We start from the raw sequence: 23495 nt of genomic DNA, 5'->3' as shown, positions 1-23495 counted from the left end.
ATTTCACTAAATAATATGGTACGTAGCCATATAGAATACTATAAAGCATAATACAAACTTAAAATAAATCCTTGCATTTACTGGCAGCCAATGTAATTTAATGACATATGGTGTAATTCTATCATATTTAGAGATGGAAAAATTACCCTCACTGCAGTATTCTGTACATTTTGAACAATATTACAGTAGTCTGTCTGGGGAAGAATAAGCAATTAAACCACAAGTGCAAAAATTGACTTAACAAAATATCTGCAACTACCCGTAATTTCCTTAAAAAATGATATTTTTAGAAACCAAATTAACTTGATGCTCCAAGCTCAAAAAACTAGTTTGCAAATCAAAAGTGTGATAAAAATCCAATGAAGCCTGATTCTATGGGTCTAGCCAAAGAAACTTAGTTTTGTCTATATTTATCTTCAACTTATGGGTTGTAACCCATTACTCTACAGTATCGAGCACTAACTTTAATGCAGACTAATCAGAATCCTTATTATTAAAAGGCAAGAGAATACTGATGTCATCTGCATAAATGTAACTGAATACATTAAAGTTTTCAAGTGCCTTACCCAAAGATTGCATTATAACATTAAACAATATTCGGGACAAGGGGTGGAAATCTTGTGGCATCCCACAACCTATTTTCCAACTTGTAGATAGACCATTCATTTTCATTCTATATGATCATTGGGATAAGAACTCATTATCCAATTCAAAACTTTTCTCGGTACACCCCAATTTTGTAATACTTGTTTCAGAAGATTGATTGACAAGACATAACCCTGCAATTGCCTACCACCCCACTAACTGCCCTTGCACCCAAAACATAATTGCTCACCCCAACAACTATACCCTGCAACTGCTCCACCACCCTACAAATGGTCCCACTCCCCAAAAAACTTCCTGCGATTCCTTCCCACTTCAAATTGTCCTCATACCCATAAACAAATTGTCACACCTTCCAAAAACTAACTCTGTACAATTGCTCTAGTAAAACCCCCCCACAAAAAATCCTGCTACTGCACCACCATCATGCAAACTGCTTCAGCACTCTACAAATTGCTCCACATACCACAAACTATCCTCTGCAACTGCCCCACATTCAAATGATCTACAGATGACTCCAATTAACCCCCACACCTGTCCCCATACAACTGCTCTAGACCTATAGTTGCCCTACCACCCTATAAACTGTCCCAACTCCCAAAGCTGCAATCCTTCAAAAAATAGCCCTAGGTACTCCACACAGGCATGAACCATATAACATATGTGCACATAACACACATACACATGCATATGTACTCTGAAGGGTTGGAAGGAATATCATGAGCCATGCTTCCCCGCTTATTTGTCTTTATGGTGCCAGACATCATCTCTGGTTTATTCCATGCTTATACAATGAAGGAAACAGAACTCTTACAAGCTAGTCAGAATATGCTATGTTAATCCAATCAGAAGGTATGATTTGTTTATTGATCTTTGTTTCTGTGTATCTATGTGGGCTAACGTGGCAACCATATACTCTACTCTTTGTCTATGGAAACTTATAGCCTGCATGCCATGGGAAGCCAATTCAATGTTGGTGAGGTACAGCCCCTCAGAAACCAACTGGATCTGTGCCAGCAGGCTTGTGCTGGGTAATGCCCAGTAAGGCTACTAGGACTTAATCTAAACAGCTACCCTATGTTGTTTTTATTTCAAAGCTTGCTAGTAATGGAAAGGGAGGGTCTTGAGAGTGGGATTGTGTATAGGATCTTGTTTGCTTGCCTATCCAGGATGGTGAAGGAATCATAAGCGTGAAAACAGGGGCCATGCCTCTCCCCCCCAAATCGGCAGCCCAGCATCGTCTTCATTTGTGGTCCAAAGGACGTTGCCAGTGGCAGCCAATCATATATGCTGCCCTGCACTGGACCCAGCATCTTCTCTCTACTACAGCCTGCCCTCTTTGATGTAACTTCCATTTCCTCAGAGGTGGGCCCACAGTAGAGAAGAGATGCCAGTGCCAGCAGCAGGGTAGCTTATATTGGCTGCCGCTGGCAACGTCCTTTGGGCTGCAAATGGATGTAGATCATGGTGCAGGGGTAGAGAAGAGCCGGGGTGGAGAGATGGATTTTGGGGGGGAGGGGCAGGAAGGCAAGAGAAATGTCAACTTGAGGGAGTGAGGAGAGAGAGGCAGAAAGTGTTGGACTCATGGAGAGGGAGAGATATTGGATGGGGAGGGTAGAAAAGAGGAAAGGAGAAATGTCACTCAGTGGAAGGGGGAGAGGGCAGACAGTGAAAAACTGGACTCACGGAGGGAGAGGGATTGATGTTGGGGAGGGAATGAGGACCAGAGAAGAGGAAGCGTTTAGGAGACAGAGAAATAAATGTTGGATTGGTAAAGGGAAAGGAGGGAGAAATGTTGGATTGGAAGGGGGGCCAGAAAGAAGGAAGGGAGGAGAGATGTTAGATTCCGGAGAAGGGTGATGGAAGGAAAGATGTCAGACTACTAGAAGGGGGAGAGAAGGAGAGAGAGATGCCAGACCAGAGAGGGAAGGAGAGAGAGTTGACAGATCAGAAAAGGAGGAGGGAAAGGTGCCAGACCAGGGATGTAGGGGGAAGGGAAGGTGAGACATGGAAAAGTAAATAGATTTTGAGAAGAAAGCAGAAAAATTGAAGTTGAATGTTAAAAAGTTAATGCCAAAGATGAATGTAGGGCAGAAAGTGAAGGAGAGAAAAACAGCAAATAGATATGAAGGCCCTGGAAAACACAATTAAGAGCACAGCCAGAAGGAAGTGGAACCAGAGAAGGGGAGAAAGATGATTAGAAAAATAAAATCACTAGACAACAAAGATAGGGAAAATGATTTTGTTTTCAATTTAGTGATTGAAATGTCAGTCTTGAGAATTTATCTCTGCTGTCTATATTTTCCACTATATGGGGGAAATTCTGTATAGGATGCCGGTCCCAGCAGCTGCCTAAGAAGCATCCTGGGGATGCATTGAGAGTAGCCTAAGACTCCGATTGGTCCAGGTGCCTAAGGCTCCTCCTATGAGCTAATCGAAGCCTTAGGCCTCTCCTTGGTGCATCCCAGAATACACGAGGAAGGGGAAGGCCTGCTATTTTGATATGGCAGGCCTGCTGGCTGGAGGGTGTAAGCATCCCTCCGGTCGGACTTCCTACAGAGGTATGGGGGAGGTGTAGGGTGGGGGTCTAGAAGCTTGGGGGAGTGTGTGGGGGGGTCTGGAGGGGGGTGTTGCTAGTTGGGAGGGTCTGGAGAGGGGGGTGTCACTGGCTGGGGGGGGGCTCAGAAGATCTGGGGGGGTTCTGGCGGGAGGGACTGGGCATCCCTTCTGCTGGAGGACTTTGCAGGGCAGGGGTGTTTGGGGGTTCCGGTGGTTTGGAGTGGGCAACACTCCTGCCGGGGGAATTCTCGGGGGATTCAGGGGTTCCAGCGAGAGGGAGTTGGCATCCCTCCTTCCTCGGGACTTCGTGGAGGAAGGGTTTCGCTGTTGCAGCCACTCAACTGATCATGGCAGGGAGATTCTCTTGCTGTGATCAGCTCAGCGGCTCTATCTATTTAGGTCGCATTTTGCTGGCCTACATTTTAGGCATCTTGTTGCAGCCCTAGGGAGTTGCCTAGGGTCGTTTAAGCTTGCCCAAGGTCACTTCTGGGCAAAACCATACCCATGCCCAGCCTTAGGCGAGCTTAAGTGTCCCGACGCATCTCCCTCAACTGTGAGAAAACAAGCATCCAGATTGGCTGGTTAGATAGCGATAGGATACCTACTGCTGCCTAGAGTCAGGACTCATTTTATAGAATCTGCCCCATTTGTCTATATTTCTGTAGCAGTTACTGAGATAGCATTGCATATTTTAAAGTCATCTGCCTTGACATCTCTGAAAAAATCTGCATGTATTGTAAATGATTTATAACTATTAACTATAGTTAATTAAAATTTTCTCTGCATAAAAGTATGTTTGGTAGTTTTGTGTTTTACCATTATGTATTGTTAATAAGATTATATTGTGTATACATGAAAAATGAATGGAAGAAATGGCATTACAATTAATATGTACTATTATAGGGCAGGGTCTGAGGTGGAGCTTAGGCAGGTCTGGGGCAGACCTTGGGTGGGTCTAGGGCACAGCTTTTGGGCATCCCAAACTAAAAAGCATTTTGTTGTCTATGGAAGGAATTACTGAAGAACCCTGTATGCAGAGGCTGTTGTAACTTTTAACTGTTGGGGTACTACTGCATCAGTCTTTCTGAGAAGACTGACAATTTGCACAGTGTGACCAAAGCAAAACCTAATATAAGTCATGGAGAGGCAGCCTCACTAAGCGACTGATGCAGAAAGCTTCCCATGGGGTCTCTGCAGGTTTAGCTCAGTTTACCATGGAATAGCAGTGCAGAAAGAGTTTCAGTATGAGTGTTAAATGAATGCAAAAGTGGTGTATTTGCTACCTCAAGGCATGCAAAATAAAAACAAAAAAAAAGCATCTTCACCTGTGCAACTACCAGGGAAAAATAATGCCAGGGTATGGGGCATCATAGAAGGCTTGAATAAGAGGCCTAGGTGTTGGAGAATGACACGGGGACAAATTTTTCCTCGTCCCCGCAGGAACTCATTTTCCTGTCTCGGCGAGTTATTTTCCTTCCCTACTCTATTCCTGCAAGCTCTGTCCTCATCTGTACAAGCCTCAAACACGGTTAAGACAGAGCTTACAGGAATGGGACAGGGACAGCAACAAAGCTTGTGGGGATGGGATGAGGAAATTGAGTTACTGCAGGGATGGGGAATAATTTGTACCTGTGTCATACTGGCACCCTCTCTCCCCCTCCAATCCAATCATACTGCCTCAGATCCCTACATTCGGCCGGGCCAGGCCCTTGGAAAAGGAGGCCAACTTCCTTCTCCCACAGTAGAGATTTCCTTGGTAGTCTAGTGCAGCGGTCTTAAACTCGCGGCCCGGGGGCCACATGCGGCCCGCCAGATGCTATTTTGAGGCCCTCGGTATGTTTATCATAATCACAAAAGTAAAATAAAATAGTTTCTTGATCATATGTCTCTTTAGCTATAAATTACAATATTATTATTAAGACTTAGCCAAAAGAGTTTTACCTCATGCAAAATTGTCATTTCTTTAATAAGATATTAACTATTTTTTCTGAAGCCCTCCAAGTACCTACAAATCCAAAATACGGCCCTGCAAGGGGTTTGAGTTTGAGACCACTGGTCTAGTGGAACCCTCCCAAACCCTGACCCTGACAGCTCACCCCACAGTATCTTAGAAGAGAGGAAGGGGTGATCCCACTCACAACAAATTTCCCCTCACCCAGCAAAGAAAAACCAAAAAGAAAAACCAAAATACATCTGGTAGTGAATGGTAGTGATGATCAGCCTGTATCTAGATGCCAAGTGCAGGGGCAGGGAATGTGGAAAAATCAAAAGCTAGGGTCTAACCACTCTCTCCTTCCCCTCTCAGCGTGTCAGCATCATTCTCTCCCCCCCTTCGAGCCATTTTTAGCACTTTTCTCCAACCAGTTCCTCTGTTCCCTCAGCCCATCTACACCATGCTCTATTCCCCCACTTCTTTTTTTTTTTCCTCCCCCTAATTTTATCTTCCCCTTCCATCCTACCTCTGTACTTTAATTTTTCTTTCCTGCATAGGCATAATTTGGTGCATTATATTTGTGGGCAGGAAATTTAATTGCTCTAACTTTGTTCACATGGGGAATTACATCAAGGAATTGTTGTCTGGATGGGATGGATATCTGGAAGAAGTAGAAAAGTAGTGGGCAAAACTGTAGGAGCTATTGTAGGGCAACAAACCATTTTGTAAGGAAAGTAAGAGGAAAAGAAGGCCGTTTTGGTTCTCAAAAGTATTAGCTGAAAAGGTAAGGAAAAAGAGGTTAGCTTTCATAAACTACAAAAGATCACAGAAAGAAGAAGACAAGCTAAAATATCTCGAAAAATTAAGAGAAGTTGGTCGAATAGTCAGGAAAGCAAAGATACAAATAGAAGAAAAATTGGCAACATGGTAAAACTGGGCAACAAGACATTTTTTTTAAGATATATTAGTAATAAGAAGAAGTGCATTGTGAGACTCAGGGCTCCCCTTTACTAATGCCGCCATAGAGCTTGCGTTAGCATTTTTCATTTAGACTAGGGTTTGCGCGCGCTAATCTTCAGGGTGTGCTAAAAACGCTAGCGTACCTTAGTAAAAGGAGCCCTCAAAGAAGGGGAGAAATATATGAAAGCTGATAAAGTTAAGGCAGCAATTTTGTTCAATTCATATCTGACTCTGCTTTGTAAATTGATGAAGCATCATGGGGTATCCTATAGGGTATACACAGATGATATTCAATTTTTCTTTCCCTTAGCACGTTATTACAAGCAGAAATGAAAATGGACGAAATTCTGGAATCAATCAGGGATTGGATGACTAATAACAAATTGATGTTGAATGTAGTTAAGACCAAAGTCATGTTAATGTCGAGAGAACAAGCTGAAGATGTTCCTTGGATAATCAATGTGCTGAATAGCCAGGTGAAAATTGCTAAAAGTGCGATCTATTTAGGTGTTTTGTTGGATGCTTAACTTGGATTCCGGTTCTATTTACAAAGTGTAATTAAAAATACTTATTTTAAATTACAGATGTTGAGCTATGTTTGATCATATTTGACGAGACACAACTTTAAGGAAGTTGTTAAGACTGTAGTTCTTGCTGGGCTAGATTATTGTAATCTCTTGTGTTTTTGGGACTCCCAGCAACATGTTTGCATGCTTTACAGCTGGGGTGCCCACACATTTTGGTTTTGCGAGCTACTTTTAAAATGACAAAGTCAAAATGATCTACCAACAATAAAATTTTTTTTAAAAAACAAAGCACACTGTATGCAGAGAAAATGTTAATTATCATTTGTATTCCGGGGGTTTTCAAAGAGGTCAAGGCAGATGACTTTATGCAATGTCACCTCAGTAACAACTACACAAAAATAGACAAATATACCCCCTCCCTTTTTACTAATCCACAATAGCGTTTTTTAGCGCAGGATGCTGTGCTGAATGACCTGCGCTGCTCTCGATGCTCATAGGCTCCCTGCGCTAAAAACCACTATTGCAAAATATAGACAGCAGATATAAATTCTCAAAACGGATACATTTTGATCACTAAATTGAAAATAAAATCATTTTCCCTACCTTTGTTGTCTGGTGATTTCATGAGTCTGGTTGCACTTTCTTCTTCTGACTGTCCAACTTTTTCTTCCTCTCTCCCTGCCTGTCCCCTGCCATACTCCATTCCCTCCTCCAACTTTTCTTCCTCTCTCCCTGCCCCTGAGGGTACTGAAGGAACTTGGGGAAGTTCTGGAGGCTTCGCTGGCTGACCTTTTCAATGCTTCTCTAGAATCAGGAGTAGTACCAGAGGACTGGAGAAAGGCAGATGTGGCCTCTCTCTACAAAAACAGAAGTAAGGAAGGAGTAGGGAACTACAGGTCAGTAAGTGTAACTTCTGTGGTAAATAAATTAATGGAAACGCTTTTAAAACAGTGAAGTTTCTGAACTCCAGTGGATTACAGGACATGAGGCAACATGGATTAACTAGAGGTAGGTCTTGTTGTTGAATAGTGGGCGTATGCTAGATGTGGTGTATTTAGATTTTAGCAAAGCCTTTGACAGTGTTATATACAGGTGTCTAATAAATAAACTGGGTACCTTGAGATGGGCCCCAAATTGACGGACTGGGTCAGGAACTGGTTGAGTGGAAGGTGAAAGAGGATAGTGATCAATGAAGATCTTTCTGAGGAAAGGGATTTTACCAGTGGTGTACCCCAAGTTTCAGTTCTTGGACCTGTTGTTTTTTAACATTTTTATGTGATATTGCTGAAGGACTGTCAGATAAATTTTGCCTCTTTGCGAATGATACCAAAATCTGCAATAGAGTAGACACTCTGGATGATGTAATTAACATGAGGAAGGGCCTAGCAAAGCTTGAAGAATGGTCTAAAATTTGGCAGGTAAGATTTAGTGCTAAGAAATGTAAAGTTATGCATTTGGGCTGCAAAAACCCAAGGGAATGGTACAGTTTATGGGATGAAGAACTTTTTGTGCATGAAAGAGGAGCACGATTTGGTTGAAAAGGTGACTGCAAAAGCTAGAAGGATGCTAGGGTGCATAGAGAGAGATGCCCCTGTATAAGACTGGTGAGACTTCATTTAGAATATTGTGTACAATTCTGGAGACTGCACCTTCAAAAAGATGCAAGGGTGAATGAAAAATTTAAGGCAATTATTAAATTACGTGATTTCCGGAACAGAAAAATGCAACATATGTGCTCGTACATTGCATGTTGGATAGTTTGTCGATGCACTATGCAGTGCTCAGTCTCTAGTTATGTGGCAGCCACAAGGTCAGAAACATGGATGCTCCATTGCAAGGTGCACAATCGAAGAACAATGTGCAGTAGTGTGTTTTATCCCATATTCTCACATGTGGGTGATGTCATCCACAGAGCTCCGGTACGAACAGTATTAAAAGTGCACCGTCACTTTAAGTTTTAAGAAACTTTGTGACTGCCCACACCGCACATGCACAAGTGCCCTCCAGCCTGACATAGGCTTGCGGCACCTCTATTCTTTGTTTTCTGTTCAGTCTGCATTGCCTTTCCGCTCTTGTGTCTTTTTTTCTATACTATTTTCTTATCAGTATTGTTCTTTTTACTAAAAGAAAAGAAATGGAAAATAAATAAAATAAATAAAATATATCTTTTTTTTTTTTCAAACTCGGGCTTTGGCCTCGGATTTCTTCCTCAGCAGGTGGATCTCTTAGTTTTGCAGTGAGTATAATCTCTCTGACGAAATCCTTTTCCTTTGAAACCATTGATGGGTTTTGAGAAGTGCTTTAGGTGCAGCGGCCTTTTTCTATCACCAACTCTTAGTTGGTGTCTACTGTGTTTGGGTCCTGAACACCGAGTTTGTGAGACAAGAGCAGATACCAGCAGCTACCCAAAACTTTCATTAACCCTCTGTCCTGCTTTTCCCTGCAGCCTATTGACTGGCTAAGAACTGTCTGACCGATGATGTCTCCTAATTTACTGGTCCTGCCTCCTTTGCAGCTTATTGGCTGGCTAAGGACTATCTGACCAATAGGCTGCAGGGGGAGATGGGAATGGTACCTGCAGAGAAAAAGCCTTACTTCCTGCATTCCCCTGCAGCTTTACATTGGAAGATTTCAGCTCTGATGTCTGAGCAGTGCAGCAAAAAAAATAAAAAATAAAAAAATATTGGGAGTTCTCTAGCACCCACAGAGCTAGCGCCTATGCTTGTAAGAATCAAAGATAATGAGGCCTGAAATGGCCTACTAATGGAAGTGATATAAGTCAGGACTGTAACAGAGTATGTAGAGGGCAGTGGTGGAAATGAGGGCTTAAGTGAAAATTGGGAGAAGAGGGATCTGGTGTTTTATGTATGATATGTACTAGTTTACTCAATGATTGAATCTCTGCTGGAAAGAGTGAATGAGCCAGTTCTTTGTGTTGTAATTTAATATGTTACTTTGTCAATACCAGCATGCCTTAAGTTAAAAACTGAGGTTTAAAAGAATAGGCTTAAAGTTCTTGAAGTCACCTTATTATGTGTATACTGGAGGTTGTTATATCTCTTAATTCCCAGGCTCTGAAACCCCCAAAAATTATATGAACAAAAGGTTTGAAGATTTGTGAAATAATCTTGTTTGGGACATTTGAATTGCTGTTAGATGGTGCATCACTATTTTGTGATATGCCACTGCTAAGTACAAATAATGATGCTTTCTATCTGTAATCAGTGTCTCTATTTTCTTCTTTTTAAAGACTGTGTATACATTGAGAGTCGACGACCCAACATGCCATACTTCATCTGCAGTATACAAGACTTCAAACTGGTAAGCACTGTTTATTATGAAGTGTGAAAAATGGAGTGATTTTGGCCTTCATTACTTGTAACCTTCCAGAGAGACCCCTAATAATTTCTGACCTCTGTAGAACTCTCTTTACATAGGGCTTGGATGCAACCATTGTTAGTTTTTTGTTTTCAAATGCTTTATTGACATGAGTAGGAAGAAAGTTGCATGAAACTGGGCAGGCATTTATCCTTGTATATCTGGAGGGGAATAATAAAGAAACTTCTAAGTCCGATTTGCATGTAGGGTGCTAGTTGGCAAAATGTCCATTCTCAAAAAGTACATCCAAAATGGGTGTGTTTGTGTGTTTCATCGAAAAATAGTCTACCTGTACGTCCAGGCGTTTAATCGGCCAGATTGCCACTGCGTCTAACTTTATACCGTATTCTCGATCAAAAATTTGTCCAAGTCCCAAATGCCCAGAACAAGACCTTTTAGACATGGGATTCCCAGTCCCTCCTGCTGGAACCCCCGAAGCTGGCCCCCCCACCCCTGAATGTCCGCAGCAGGAGGCGTGCCAAATTCCTCCTGCTGCCACCTCACCGAAACATCCACTGGCAGGAGGGATGCCCAGTCTCTTCTGCCAGAACCCCACACCCACCCCTAAGATCATTGGCAGGAGGGATGCCCAGTTTCTCCTGCCTTTAACCCCAGTCCCCCCTCCAGCTGGCAGGCCCGCCTCCACTGAATGGTGAACCTGCCCCTTCCCTAGGATGGATCTTAGGCACCTGGGCCAACCAGAATCTTAGACCTCTCTCCCAGTGCATTCTGGGATGTGCTAGGAGTGGCCTAAGGCTTTGACTGGCCAGATCGCTTAGGCCGCTCCTATAGGGCTAATCAGTAGTGCTGTCCGATTTCCAACTCGAAACAGGTGAATCGATTTGAATCAATTTGCTTTAAAAAAAAAAATATCAGCCTTCCGATTTGGTGACCGACCCTCCTCCCCGTGCCTTCCTAAAGCAGGAGCGGCAGCACTGCCTCTTGCTGGCTGTCCATTGCCACTGCCACTTTAGGGGGCAAGGGGGGGAGGATCAGTTGAGAAGGCCTGCATCCCTCCCTTCCTCTGACATCAGGGGCAGGATTGCGGCAGAGGTAACGTGCCGCTGATGACAGCAGCTGCAAGGATTGCTACAACACCGGCGATCCTGCAGGCTGCTGTATCATGTCAAGGTAAGAGCGGGGAAGCTGGCTGAACATGCAGGCCTGCGATGGAGGGGGGGTGGGGCAGGCCAGGACTTCAGGGGAAGCTGGGGGAACATGAAGGCCTTCAGGAGTGGGGGGTGATGGAAGGCCGGCCCTGTTGTAGAAGTACACGGAGGGAGGGAAGAGGGGGTTCAAAGAGAGATGCATGTAACGGGAGGAGGGGGGGAGAGAAATAATGGGTTTAAAAACAGAGGAGAGGGAGAGAGATGGTGGACAATAAGATTTAGGGAAGGAAAGAACAGAAAGGGAGATAAGTTGGACACAAGGGATGGGTGTGTGTGTGTGTGAGGGATACAGATACTGGATAGGAGGATAGTTGGGAAGAGAAAGGGAGAGCTGTGGACCCTAGGGTGGTGGGGAAGGAGGGAGAGATGCTGGATGAAGGGTAGTTGAGAAAAGGAGAGATGGTGGATCTGGGGATGGTGGGGTCCATCGCTGCAGCTGCGGGAGGATGGAGATGAAAAAAAGGAAAGATGCCAGACCTCTGGGGGAGGGAAGGGAAACAGAAGAGGAGGACAGAGAAGGAAGATGGATGGTTAGCAAGAAGAAAGAAGGAGACCCTGATTAGAAGACAACTAGAGCCTGGGACCAACATTATTTGAATAATGACCAGACAACAAAAGGTAGAAAAAATAATTTTATTTTCTATTTTGTGATTACAATATGTCAAATTTGAAATGTGTATCCTGCCAGAGCTGGTGTTAGACCGTGAACGTGAGCTAGGATTTAACAGAGAGAGAGGAAAAGTCTTTTTTGTTTGTTTATTTTGTTTACACCACAGCGCCAGTGTGGTGAGGGCAAAGGGGGTGAAGAGGCTATAAAATAAACTCACCAGGATATTTGGGGAAAAAACCCCAAAAAACCCACCCAATTGGGCAGGAAAATTGAATCGAAAAATCGATTCAGTAGGCTGAATCGAATCAAAATTTTTTCCCCCTGAATCGGGCAGCACTACCAATCAGGGCCTTAAGTACCTCCCTAGTGCATCCCACGATTCACCAGGAAGGGGCAGGCCTGTCATTCAGTGGAGACGGACCTGATGGAGGGAGGAAGCATTCCTCCGGCCGGACAACTTTAAAAAGGTACAGTGGGGTCTGGGGGGGGGGGGGCAGGGAGCATGCCTTATGGGGGGTGGGGGGTACTGGCAGGAGGGACTGGGTATCCCTCCTGCCGATGATCTTGGGGAGGGGGGAAGGTCCGACAGGAGGTACTGAGCATCTCTCCTGCTTGTAGTCTTTGGGAGGTGGGGGAGACACAGGTTCCCTTCTGCGGCCGCTAAACTGATTGTAGCCGTGATCAGCTCAACAACATCCCAATTCTCTAACCAGAGCTTATGACATGGACGCCAGTAAGATAATCATGGTGTTAGGTGATTCTGTATGGGACGCCCATGTGCAAATCTCAAAAACCGCTTAGGCGACTTCTGAGACTGGGTATCCTATATAGAATCTGGCCCTTAGATCTGGTTTTACATCGTCTAAGTCACAACTAGAGAATGACATGGTGACAAAATTCATCACCATTCCCTTACCTATGAATGGGAAACCATCTCCATGTCATTCTTTAAGGAGAGAGAGAAGAATCAGAGTATGAATGGGTCTAGCCACAATACCCATGCTGGTGTAGAAGGACTGCGGTTGAGATAGACACTAAAGAATGACACAGGATGGTTTCCCGTGGTTATCCGTGGGGACAGGAATGGTGATGAATTTTGTCACCGTGTCATTCTCTAGTCACGATGTATAAGTTCCATCCAGGCAGCCTCGTAAAACTTTCCCTGCATTACGACTAAGTGTAGGTTGGCCCACATCCGGTCCACCTCCCACCCTTGTCACTCCTTCAAAAACGTCCCTTTCAGCTCTGGGCACACAGTGGGATTCAGAGGCGTAAAAACTCTCTGGATATGTCTAAAAACTCGTTTTGATTATAGGCACTTGGATGACCTGACTTGTCTTTTAAGTTGTCCAAGTACCGACTTAGACAGGTGTTTAGACCTATTTTTGTTTTGATTATGAGCCACATAATATACAATGTCCATTTGATACTTATTCCTCAGTGTGCATAGTTTTGCACATTGCCAAGCTTCATTAGTGACACATTTCTGCATTCACCGTGGGCCTCATCTGGGGCAGCCTCCTTGGAGCGGCTGGGGCACGGGCAGTGTGTCTGGGAGGGAATGCATGGATGGGAGAACATCGCAGGGGAGGAGACATAGGCATCCTGGGACTGTCTGCCAAGTCTCTTCCCTGAAGAAGCCCTTTCTGGAAACGTCAATCGCTCCTCCTAAACTTACTTGCTCCACTTCATCACTGATGCTGAAACCGTGGATTGAAGACAAAGTTTTATTTTATTTTTCTTTCTAGCTTATGATTTATCTTTAATCTTAACTATTGTTTTGCCTTTTGTCTTTGTTTTGTTCTATTTCTATCATTTAAATTTCTCCAGAATTCTACTGTTCAACGGCTCCCCCTTCTGCTTCTATTCCTTTCTCTCCTCTCTTCTACCTTCCAAAGTATTTAGATCAATGCTGTCTTGTTAAAATGTTTATTTTATTTTTATTTTTCCTCTAACTCTACTTTTCACTTCTCTATTACCCTCCAGGTACTTTAGTTAGATTGTGAGCCTTCGGGACAGTAAGGGAATTTTTCAAGTACCTTTCTTATTTCTAATCTTAATGTATATTTTCTGTAAACCGCTTAGAACCTAACGGATGTAGCGGTATATAAGAAATAAATTACATTACATTACATTTCTTCTCTCTGTTCCCTTTTTCAGTAAAAGGTCTGGCGATGATGCTATACCTTTGTCTTAACTTTATAACTCTTTAGGTTTTTGCTGCTTAGTTGGTATTAGTGAAAATCTGGCTGCATTAAGAAGGGGTGTTTGTTTTGAATGATAGTCATATGATTTTAAAAAATTGTACTTGGTTTTATCAATTAGGAGCTGGAGGAGGAGAATGTATTTGACCTGACTTAGGCTGAATAAATCCATTGCTTTCAGGAAGAATTATTTCATGAAGAACTTGCTCATCCTGGCTGCCAGACTGATGCACTTGTCCTGAATGAGCAGATGGATATCAGCTAGACAGGAGTGTGTCTAGTGCAGGCGAATACAAAGTATACATATTAGTATTTTTAATTGTAAACCAAAAATAAAGAAACTATATTAAACTCGCAGGTAAATACTGCTCTTCAGATTTAGGAACTGTTTTGTTCCCAGGACCAATTGGGCATGAGTTCTTTCCCTTATGTATTTGAAGGAGGTAGGCAAAATAGCCATTATTCATTTATTTTCCCATTTTTATTCCACCTATAACTAAGCTAATCACAGTAAAAATGTTAATTAAAAATAACATAAATCCTTATTTTCAAATAAATTGTATCCTAACAAGAAAAAAGTATGCTGGACAGCACTGAAATAACTTTGCCCATTGTAACTTCTGACAGCCTTTCTCATCAGGAAAATGCAACAAGAAAAAGGTATATGTTTAAATAATTGTGCCAAATTTGCAAATAAGCGCAAGTATCCTGGTAAATAAGTCCATAATAATGGACCAGCTAGGGAGATTGGCTTTCAAGGCTCGGTGCTAGTACTGCCTCTGGACACAATATGGAAATTGCACTTCAACATTAAAAATGTAGGACACTAACAGTCAATAAAAGTAGTATCTTAGAGATGGCCATATGACTTGGGCCATGTCACTGTGATGTGGAGAACTTGTATGGGATCCTTGAGCAGATGAGCCTGGATCTGCTGCAGAGCTGGTATGTATAAAGTTGGGAAGTAGAACATAAATTTATCACCACCATGTCCATATACCAATCTATTATAATAAAAAGGTAAGCCACGCATGCGCACTTCCTAAGCGTGCGTCCGTTTTCCGTGAGCTGTAGCTAGGAAGTGCGCATGCAGCGGCTCACCCCCTGCCCTCTCCGTCGCCTCCCGGCTCCAGCGGCATGACAGTTTTCAAAGAGGCGCGGGATTGTTTCAACGCGGAACTACCAGCCGTTAAAGCTCCTGGCGCTGACTCCCGACGGTGGAGGAGAGGCAAGGTAGAAGAAGATTTCCGCTGCCCAGCACCCGAGTCCTTTGCCGCCCCCCCCTTCCCTTACCGCGGCCCCGACTGGCGATTTAAGCAGCGTGTCCAGCAGTCTTCACACGCTGCTTCGGGCCCTTCTACTGCCCTGATTTGCTCCGGACGTGCCAGAGTAAATCAGGCCAGTAGAAGGACCCGAAGCAGCGTGTGAAGACTGCTGGACACGCTGCTTGAATCGCCATGTGTAGTCGGACCTGCGGGAAGGGAAGGGGGGGGCGGCAAAGGACTCGGGCCCACATTTGTAGTCGCGACTGTGGGAAGGGAAAGGGGGTAGAGGAAACAATAATGCTGCTGCACAGGGAACTGGTGTGGGGGGAGGGAAATGGAAGGGGGAGGGAATGCTGCTTTGGACAGACAAACAGAGGGAGGAAGGGAGACAGAAAGACACAGGGGCAGGTGCACAGGGAACTGGTGTGGGGGGAGGGAATGCTGCTTTGCACACACAGAGAGAGGAAGGGAGACAGACAAGAAGAAAGACACAGGGGCAGGTGCACAGGGAACTGGTGTATGGGGAGGGAATGCTGCTTTGGACACACATACAGAGGGAGGAAGGGAGACAGAAAGACAAGAAGAAAGGCACAGGGGCAGGTGCACAGGGAACTGGTGTGGGGGAGGGAAATGGAGGGGGAGGGAATGCTGCTTTGGACAGACAGACAGAGGGAGGAAGGGAGACAGAAAGACAAGAAGAAAGACACAGGTACAGGGAGATATACAGAAAGACAAACAGACAAAGGGAGCCAGGGACAGAGACAGACAGAAAGAAAAACAGCGGGAGTTGCGTCAGGAGGGGTGCGGGATGCCGCAGAGGGAACTTTTCCAATGGGTACAACTGGGCGGCTGTCGGGAACCTCTGATCAGGGGCAGAGCAAGGTAACTGTATCATAGGGATAAGAAGGAGGAGGGGGGAGAAAAAGGAAGGGACGCCTACTGCTGGACAGGGGGTGGGTGAAGAAAAAGGAACGGAGGCCTAATGTTGGACAGGGGGAGAAGGAAGGTGCTGCTGGACAGGGGGGAGGTAAAACAAAGGGAGAAGGGCTGCTGCTGCATAAGGAGAGCTGTGAAGGGGTGGTGGTGGACACAGGGGAGGTAAAAGGAAGGGAGAATGGACAGGGGGAGCAGGCAAGGGGTGGTGATGGACAGCCAAGGAAAAAGAAAGACAGAAAGAAAGAAAGCGACTAAGGAGAGAGAGAGAGAAAAAGAAAAAGAAATAAAGAGAGCGATACACACATATATTCTAGCACCCGTTAATGTAACGGGCTATAAGACTAGTAGAATATAAATCATCAACATTTTGGATACTGTTCCTTGTCTCAATGGGATATCGAATCAGGACAATAGCCCCCTTCGTAATCCCCCCAAATCTGATCTTGTAAACTGTCAACCCCTAATCAATAACTATGAATGCTCCAATCAATTTACGGAATTTTTCTAATTCATTGCAAACCGCATGGAACTTCACAGTCCTGCAGTATATAAACTGTTGTTACTATTACTAATGCTGTTACTATCAGATGTACACTGCTATACTCTGTAAATCGCTGCCTGCGCAGTTTCTCTTTATTGTGAACCGCCTAGAAGTCGCAAGATTGTTGGCGGTATATAAGAATAAAGTTATTATTATTATTATTATCATCAAACAAATCTAAGACCAAAGGTCACAAGACAATTACATGACAATGCACCAAGATTTTTGTGTAACAATATTTCCATTATAGAATGTCTTATTCCCCTGTTTGTGAATAACAGCAGCATATATATGAATTGGTGTTCAATATATTACTTACTCTTCTGTGAATTAAAATTTAGTGTTTACATTTTATTATTGGTTTATGTGGATTTGGGGAAAAATGGAAATGCTATAGGCAACATGAGTGGAGCCATAGAATTTACTGTTGTGTAGCACATTAATTTCCTTGATCTGGGAAGATGGATAGTACTTACCCTAATTTTCCTCAGATTGAAATATTTGCTGCGTTCTGCTGCCTAGTTTCATAGCCAACATAGATAACATTTGTAACGTTAAGTACAGTGCCATTTTTGGTATCGGTGACTTTCCTGTGTTTTGATTTTTATGGGACTCCCTGCTCGTTGTCTTTGCTAGGTGATGGGAATAGTCTTGCACCTGTTTACATGTGCTCTCTCTGTGCCTTACTCCCTATAACCTTACAGGTTTTCCATTTTTCTGTGATCCTAGATATGCATGGTATATTTGTGCACATTAATTGATGTGTCTGTGTTTTGGCTGTCGGCAATACAGATTACAATTCTCTGCTGTTCTGGACAAAGGTTTCCACTGTGTTACAGTAATTGCTTGGGGTATTAACAGCAATAAAATCTGATGCTTCTGTTGTCAAGATTGGCCTAGTAGAGCACATTAAAATTGTCTGTAAATCAATGGATGTAGTCAAGTGCAGAGGCTTCAAGTATGTTTTTAAGACCTTGATATTGTCAGTTTCTCATTCTAGAACTTCAGACTCCTATATATTGTTTGATATGAAGTATGCCTGGGTTAGTAACTATGGGGGGTGGGATTTTTATATTTTTCCTTCTATCCCCTGCAGGAGTTGTTGAACCGGCGAGCTTAAAGATTTTGATTTGCACCATTTTGAATGTTTTGATTCTATTGAATTTGGTTGATTGAAGACCACCAATATTTGAAAAGAAAAAAGTTAAATAGATATGTGGTAAAACTGAGAAGTTGGTAGACTGATGAAAGAGACTGGAACCCCATTGCATGCAAACTAAATTTATCCTTTATGGAGTGTTTGCTGGGTTTTTGAGATCCTTTCCTCTCTTTTCACTGCATTAGTTTTGAACTATTTTGAGGTTACTGCAGTTGGGCAGACTGGATGGGCCATTTGGCCTTTATATGCTATCATGTTTCTATGTTTCAATTTTAGCAAAACCTGGTCATGTGATGCCATGTTAGAAGAATGGGTGTAGGTGAGATGAGCTCCTGGGTTCTCGCTATCTAGAGGAAGTTAGGAAAGAAATGGAAAAATTCTCATTTAGATCTGGACAAATTAAACTGGAGATGTACAATTAGAAAATATAATTTTGAACTTAGAAAAGCGAGAAAAACTTATTGTGGTTGTAACATAGCTAAGTCTAATAACCAGAGTATTATTCTTTTTAAACTCTGGTGTTCTTTGACTAACTCTAATTCCAAATCTGATCAATCCTCATCTCCCTCTGCTGATATTCTAGCTTGTTTTTTTGTTTTGTTTTTTTTTTTTCAAGATAAAATCTCTTATCAGGCAATCTTTTCCCGTAGGTGAAATTGGATATCTACCTACATACTCCAAAAATTCTACAGAGGAGATGCCAGCTGATCGTTATTGGTGTTCATTTAATCTAGTATCTGAACATCAAATTTCTAAACTGTGCGAAAAGATGAGAAAGTATAAATGTTCACTGGACCCTTTTCCATCATATCTATTTCTTAATATTTCATGATTGACTACTTTATTGAATTTTTCTTTGGAAAATGGATACGTCTCACAATCCATGGGACAAATAACACTTATTCCTCTTCTAAAAAAAAGTAGATTTAGATCCTACTATCCCTTCTCACTACCGACCAATCGCCAATATACCTTTGTTAACAAAAATGTTAGAATCAATTGTTGCTGGTCAACTTACTGATTATTTAGAGAAATTCTCATTACTCCAACCGTTTCAACATGGGTTTCGTTCTAATTTTAGTACTGAAACCTTATTGATCTCTGTTCTTTCAAAAATTCAACAATTACTTCTTCAAAATAAATGTTCTATTTTGCTCCAGTTTGATTTATCTGCGGCGTTTGATATAGTACATCTCAAAATTTTACTAAATTTATTTTCAGATATAGGTCTCCATCAGGTTGTTCTGAATTGGTTCTCTAAATTTCTATTGTCTTGTTCTTATTCAGTGAATATTGAAGGCAATATCTCCAATCCCTGGCGGCTTCCTTGTGGGGTTTCCCAGGGCTCTCCACTTTCTCCAATTCTATTTAATCTCTATATGACCACACTGAATACTTTTAAGCTATCAGCTTGGGAAACGCTGTTCACCTATGCAGATGATATCTTTATACTGATTGAGATCGATTTGGATATTACCAATTTAGTATTCTAAAGTAAATCATTGCATTTCCATTTCCAAACTTCAATCCTGAGCTATGTCTGTCTGGATGAAGCCTAATACAACTAAAACTAAACTTCTGTGGTTAGGTCCAAAATTGGACTGTCTTCCTCCTACTGTAGCTTTGGAATCTGGGGCCTCTTTGTAGATCGAGTTCTCTTCTAAGATATTGGGAGTCCTTTTTTATTCCTCTAAGGACCAAATAAATTCCCTGGTCAAGAAATGCTTTTTTAGTTTATGAATGTTGAGGAAGGTTAGACATCTTTTTCATCATCAGAATTTCTCTGTCTTAGTCCAATCATTCATAGTATCTCGACTAGATTATTGCAACCCTACATATCTTGACATCATAAAGATCTGTCTCCAAAGATTACAATTAATCCAGAATACTGCTGCAAAGCTGATTTTTAGAAAAAGTAAATTTGACCATGTGACCCCTTTGCTCCTGAGTCTTCATTGGCTTCTTGTTTATCTTAGAATTCAATTCAAATGTGCTTGCATCTCTTTCATAATTTTATATGGCATTTTTATTCCCCTTGTTCCCTTATTATGGAATGCTTACAGATTTTCCTTTGCAAGAGACATCCAACAAGTCAAACTCTCCCTTCCTTCTAGAAAAGGAATTAAAGGAGTTAGGATCGTCAGTCAATTTTTGGCTTTTAAACTTTCTCAACTATGGAATGAACTCCCCTTAATTCTGAGGAGCCCCAGTTCTTTCCAATCTTTCTGTAAATGTCTAAAAACTTTTCTATTTGACAAACATTTTTAAAACTAATTTCTTTTGAAACCTTTGTTTTTACTTTCTTTAGTTTTTATTTAATTGTTGTAAACTTTCTTTAGATTTTATTTAATTGTTGTAAACCGAATCGAGCTTCCTTAGGTTGATGACCTGGTATATAAAGTTAAGCTTCTCACCAAGTCCCACTTGACTGCCCTAAAGCTTCTTCTCTGACAGGTTTCAGGTTTATTTAAAAATTTGATATACCGCCTTATCAAAATTCAAAGCGGTTTTACATAATATATAAAAACAAAGAATAGAGAGGCATAAGTTAAAAACAAATTACAGTTATTAAAGCAGACAATCAAACAACAGACAAACATTAACTTACCGAAACAAAATGAAAAAGGGAGGAAATACATTTGTGTAAAGAAAAAGAGAGGATAAGGATCAAAACAAAAGGGGGGAACAAAAAATAAATAATCTAGCACTTTGTAGAAAAGATTAAAATGAATAAGAAAAAGCAAGGAACGAAATTCCATTACAGTCCTTAAAAGGACTATTACCGGTATACTCCACATGCGTCTTTAAAAAAGAAAGGCCTTCAAGCTACTTTTAAATTTATCAAGTGATGAAATTTCTCTTATATAATTTGGTGCTGAGTTCCAGATGGTAGGGGCTGTAACAGGAAAAATATTAGTACACACGGTGCTAATGTGTCTTAAAGAGGGAATAGATAACAGGTTTTGATTAGAAGAACGTAATGTGTGATGGGAGGTGTGGGGGATTAATAATCTGTTGATGAAATCAGGTAGACCGGAAGCAATGGTTTTATGTATCAGTAACATTATTTTATAAGTAATTTGATGATCTATGGGAAGCCAATGGGCGTTAATCAAAAGTGGTGTGACATGATCGAATTTTCGAGCTTTTGAAATGATTTTAATGGTAGTATTTTGAATAATTTGAAGGCGTTTTATTTCTTTCTTAGTGATGCCTTTAAATAATGCAATTGCTATAGTCTAGACATGAAATGACTAGCGAATGAATAAGAGTATTTAAAGAAGTTTGGTCTAATAAAGTAGCAAGAGATCTAATCATTCGGAGGCGGTAGAAACATTTCTTGACTACTGAACTTATATGATCATGAAACGAGAATTTTCCATCGAGGATGATTCCAAGAAGTTTAATTGAAGTAACTATTTGAACAGGAACAGAGTTTATTGTAATAGGGACAGAAGAGGAGAAACCATCCTTAACTGGGAAAATCATTTCTTTGGTTTTACTGATGTTGAGGGCTAACATATTTGTGTTTAACCAGTGTGTTTAATTCAGTTTTGAATTGATGGAAGAAATATCTGCGGGGTTATCTAGGTCAACGGCTTGCGTCGGAGGAGAAACTTTGGGGCAGTCGCGCGGGACTTAGTGAGAACGTTGCCAATGCGTCAAAAGTTGAAGAATCAAAACAAAGATAACAGTGCTGTCATCAGTGACCATTGGATTTGCCAATTGCTCAAGGCTGATCCTCAGTGTCCCCTCAATATGACTTGGACACAAAATGCCCCCTTAGACTTCTCAGTGCCCACTGGTGGGTGGTAGCGTCCCCGTTGAGAACCACTTGTCTATACTCTCAATACTTATTTCTCAATAATATTTTTTAGTGGAGGTGTGACTGCTCTACTATGTCTGAAGATCTCAATATACCAATGTCTCCAGTGGAGGTGTGACTTGCTCTACTATATCTCTGAAGATCTCAATATACCAATGTCTCCCTCAGTTCTTCCAGTTGTGATGCTTTAGCCTCCAGATATCAAGCTCATTTTCTGAGCTAGGAGCTCTCTGAACCGAATCCATATATATACAACAACCCCATGCCAGCTGGTAGGTAATCATACATTTGACATTAAGTACAAACCCCCCCCCCCAGATAATCCTCCTCTCACTGCCCAACTCCTACTGTTTTTGGCAGACTTTTGCTGATTTGTCAGTCTGCCAAGAATAGTACAGGAGTTGGATGGCATGTGCCTCCAACTTGTTGAGAGTCGGATGGCCACAGCTAGAAAACAGAATAACATTTTTAGAGATAGCCTTAGAGGAAGGTAGAGTGAGAATTTGTATTAGGGTAATATAAAGAAACAACATTTAGGGTTGATAGGAGCTGTCATTGGCTTTCTAGGCCTTACAATGAAGAGCACTGTTCTAAGGGATTTTGTAGGCAAGGAATAAATCTCTTCCATGAAAGGCATGATGCAGCAGGAAAGTAATTTTATTGATTTATCTTTAAAAGATGCTTTTATACTGCCAAAACCATTTTAGCCTGATCTGAACCAGATCCAGTTGGCAAGCTTGTGTTCATGCTGAGACCTCATAAATTCCACAGACACAGAAATCGAATACAGTGTAATGATAGAGCTGCCCTAGAAAATAAATTGATGACAGGATTTAGACAGTACCATTAGGATTCCTTTCTGCATTCTATTAGATGTTATCACTAACAAACCATTTGTTTTTGTTACTTTTCTTTTATAGATTAACACTGATTACATCGTTATTTGTTTCTTGATTCCAGTCCTCTAGTATAAATCTAGGGGTGTGTGCCTGCTGTCTCTCTTAGGTAATCATGTATGTCACCACCCTTCTTTTTTTCTGGTATCTAGATCTTTGTAACCTTGTTTCTGGTAGTGGTGGTGAACATAAAAATAGCCTTACTGGGTCAGACCATCAAGCCCAGTAGTCTGTTCTCATGGTGGCCAATCCAGATCCCTAGTACCTGGCCAAAACCCAAGGAGTAGCAACATTCCATGCTACCGATCCAGGACAAGCAGTGGCTTCCCCCATGTCTTTCTCAATAACAACCCGCTCTTACCACAACCTCTGGCAATACGTTCCAGAGCTTAACTATTCTCTTGAGTAAAAAATATTTCCCCTTATTGGTTTAAAAGTATTTCCCTATAACTTTGAGTGTTCCCTATTCTTTGTAATTTTTGATGGAGTGAAAAAATTGATCCATTTTTACGCGTTCTACTCCACTCAGGGTTTTTGTAGACTTCAATCATATCTCCCCCCTCAATCGTCTCTAAATTAATCCACTTGTACCCATTCTACTCCACTCAGGGTTTTTGTAGACTTCAATCATATCTCCCCCCTCAATCGTCTCTAAATTGATCCACTTGTACCCATTCTACTCCACTCAGGGTTTTTGTAGACTTTAATCATATCTCGCCTCAGTCATCTGTAATTTGATCCACTTGTACCCGTTCTACTCCACTCAGGGTTTTTGTAGTCTTCAATCATATCTCCCCTCAATCGTCTCTAAATTGATCCACTTGTACCCGTTCTACTCCACTCAGGGTTTTTGTAGACTTCAGTCATATCTCCTCTCAATCGTCTCTCTTCCAAACTGAAGAGCCCTAACCTTTTTAGTCTTTCCTCAT

General features: G+C 41.9%; 1 protein-coding gene across 6 annotated transcripts in view; it reads left to right on the top strand.

Moving 5' to 3' along the window:
* RERE (arginine-glutamic acid dipeptide repeats) overlaps positions 1-23495 on the top strand; it is a 468133-nt gene that overhangs the window by 173390 nt on the left and 271248 nt on the right. For all 6 annotated transcript variants that reach the window (XM_033922383.1, XM_033922386.1, XM_033922385.1 and 3 more), the window contains one exon: positions 9833-9903. In XM_033922383.1, coding sequence (XP_033778274.1) covers positions 9833-9903 — 71 coding nt within the window. The remainder of the gene's footprint in view (positions 1-9832; positions 9904-23495) is intronic.

Source organism: Geotrypetes seraphini, chromosome 15 (genome assembly GCF_902459505.1).
Source record: "Geotrypetes seraphini chromosome 15, aGeoSer1.1, whole genome shotgun sequence".
NCBI classification, from domain to species: Eukaryota; Metazoa; Chordata; class Amphibia; order Gymnophiona; family Dermophiidae; genus Geotrypetes; species Geotrypetes seraphini.
This window is presented reverse-complemented; position numbering and strand designations above follow the sequence as displayed.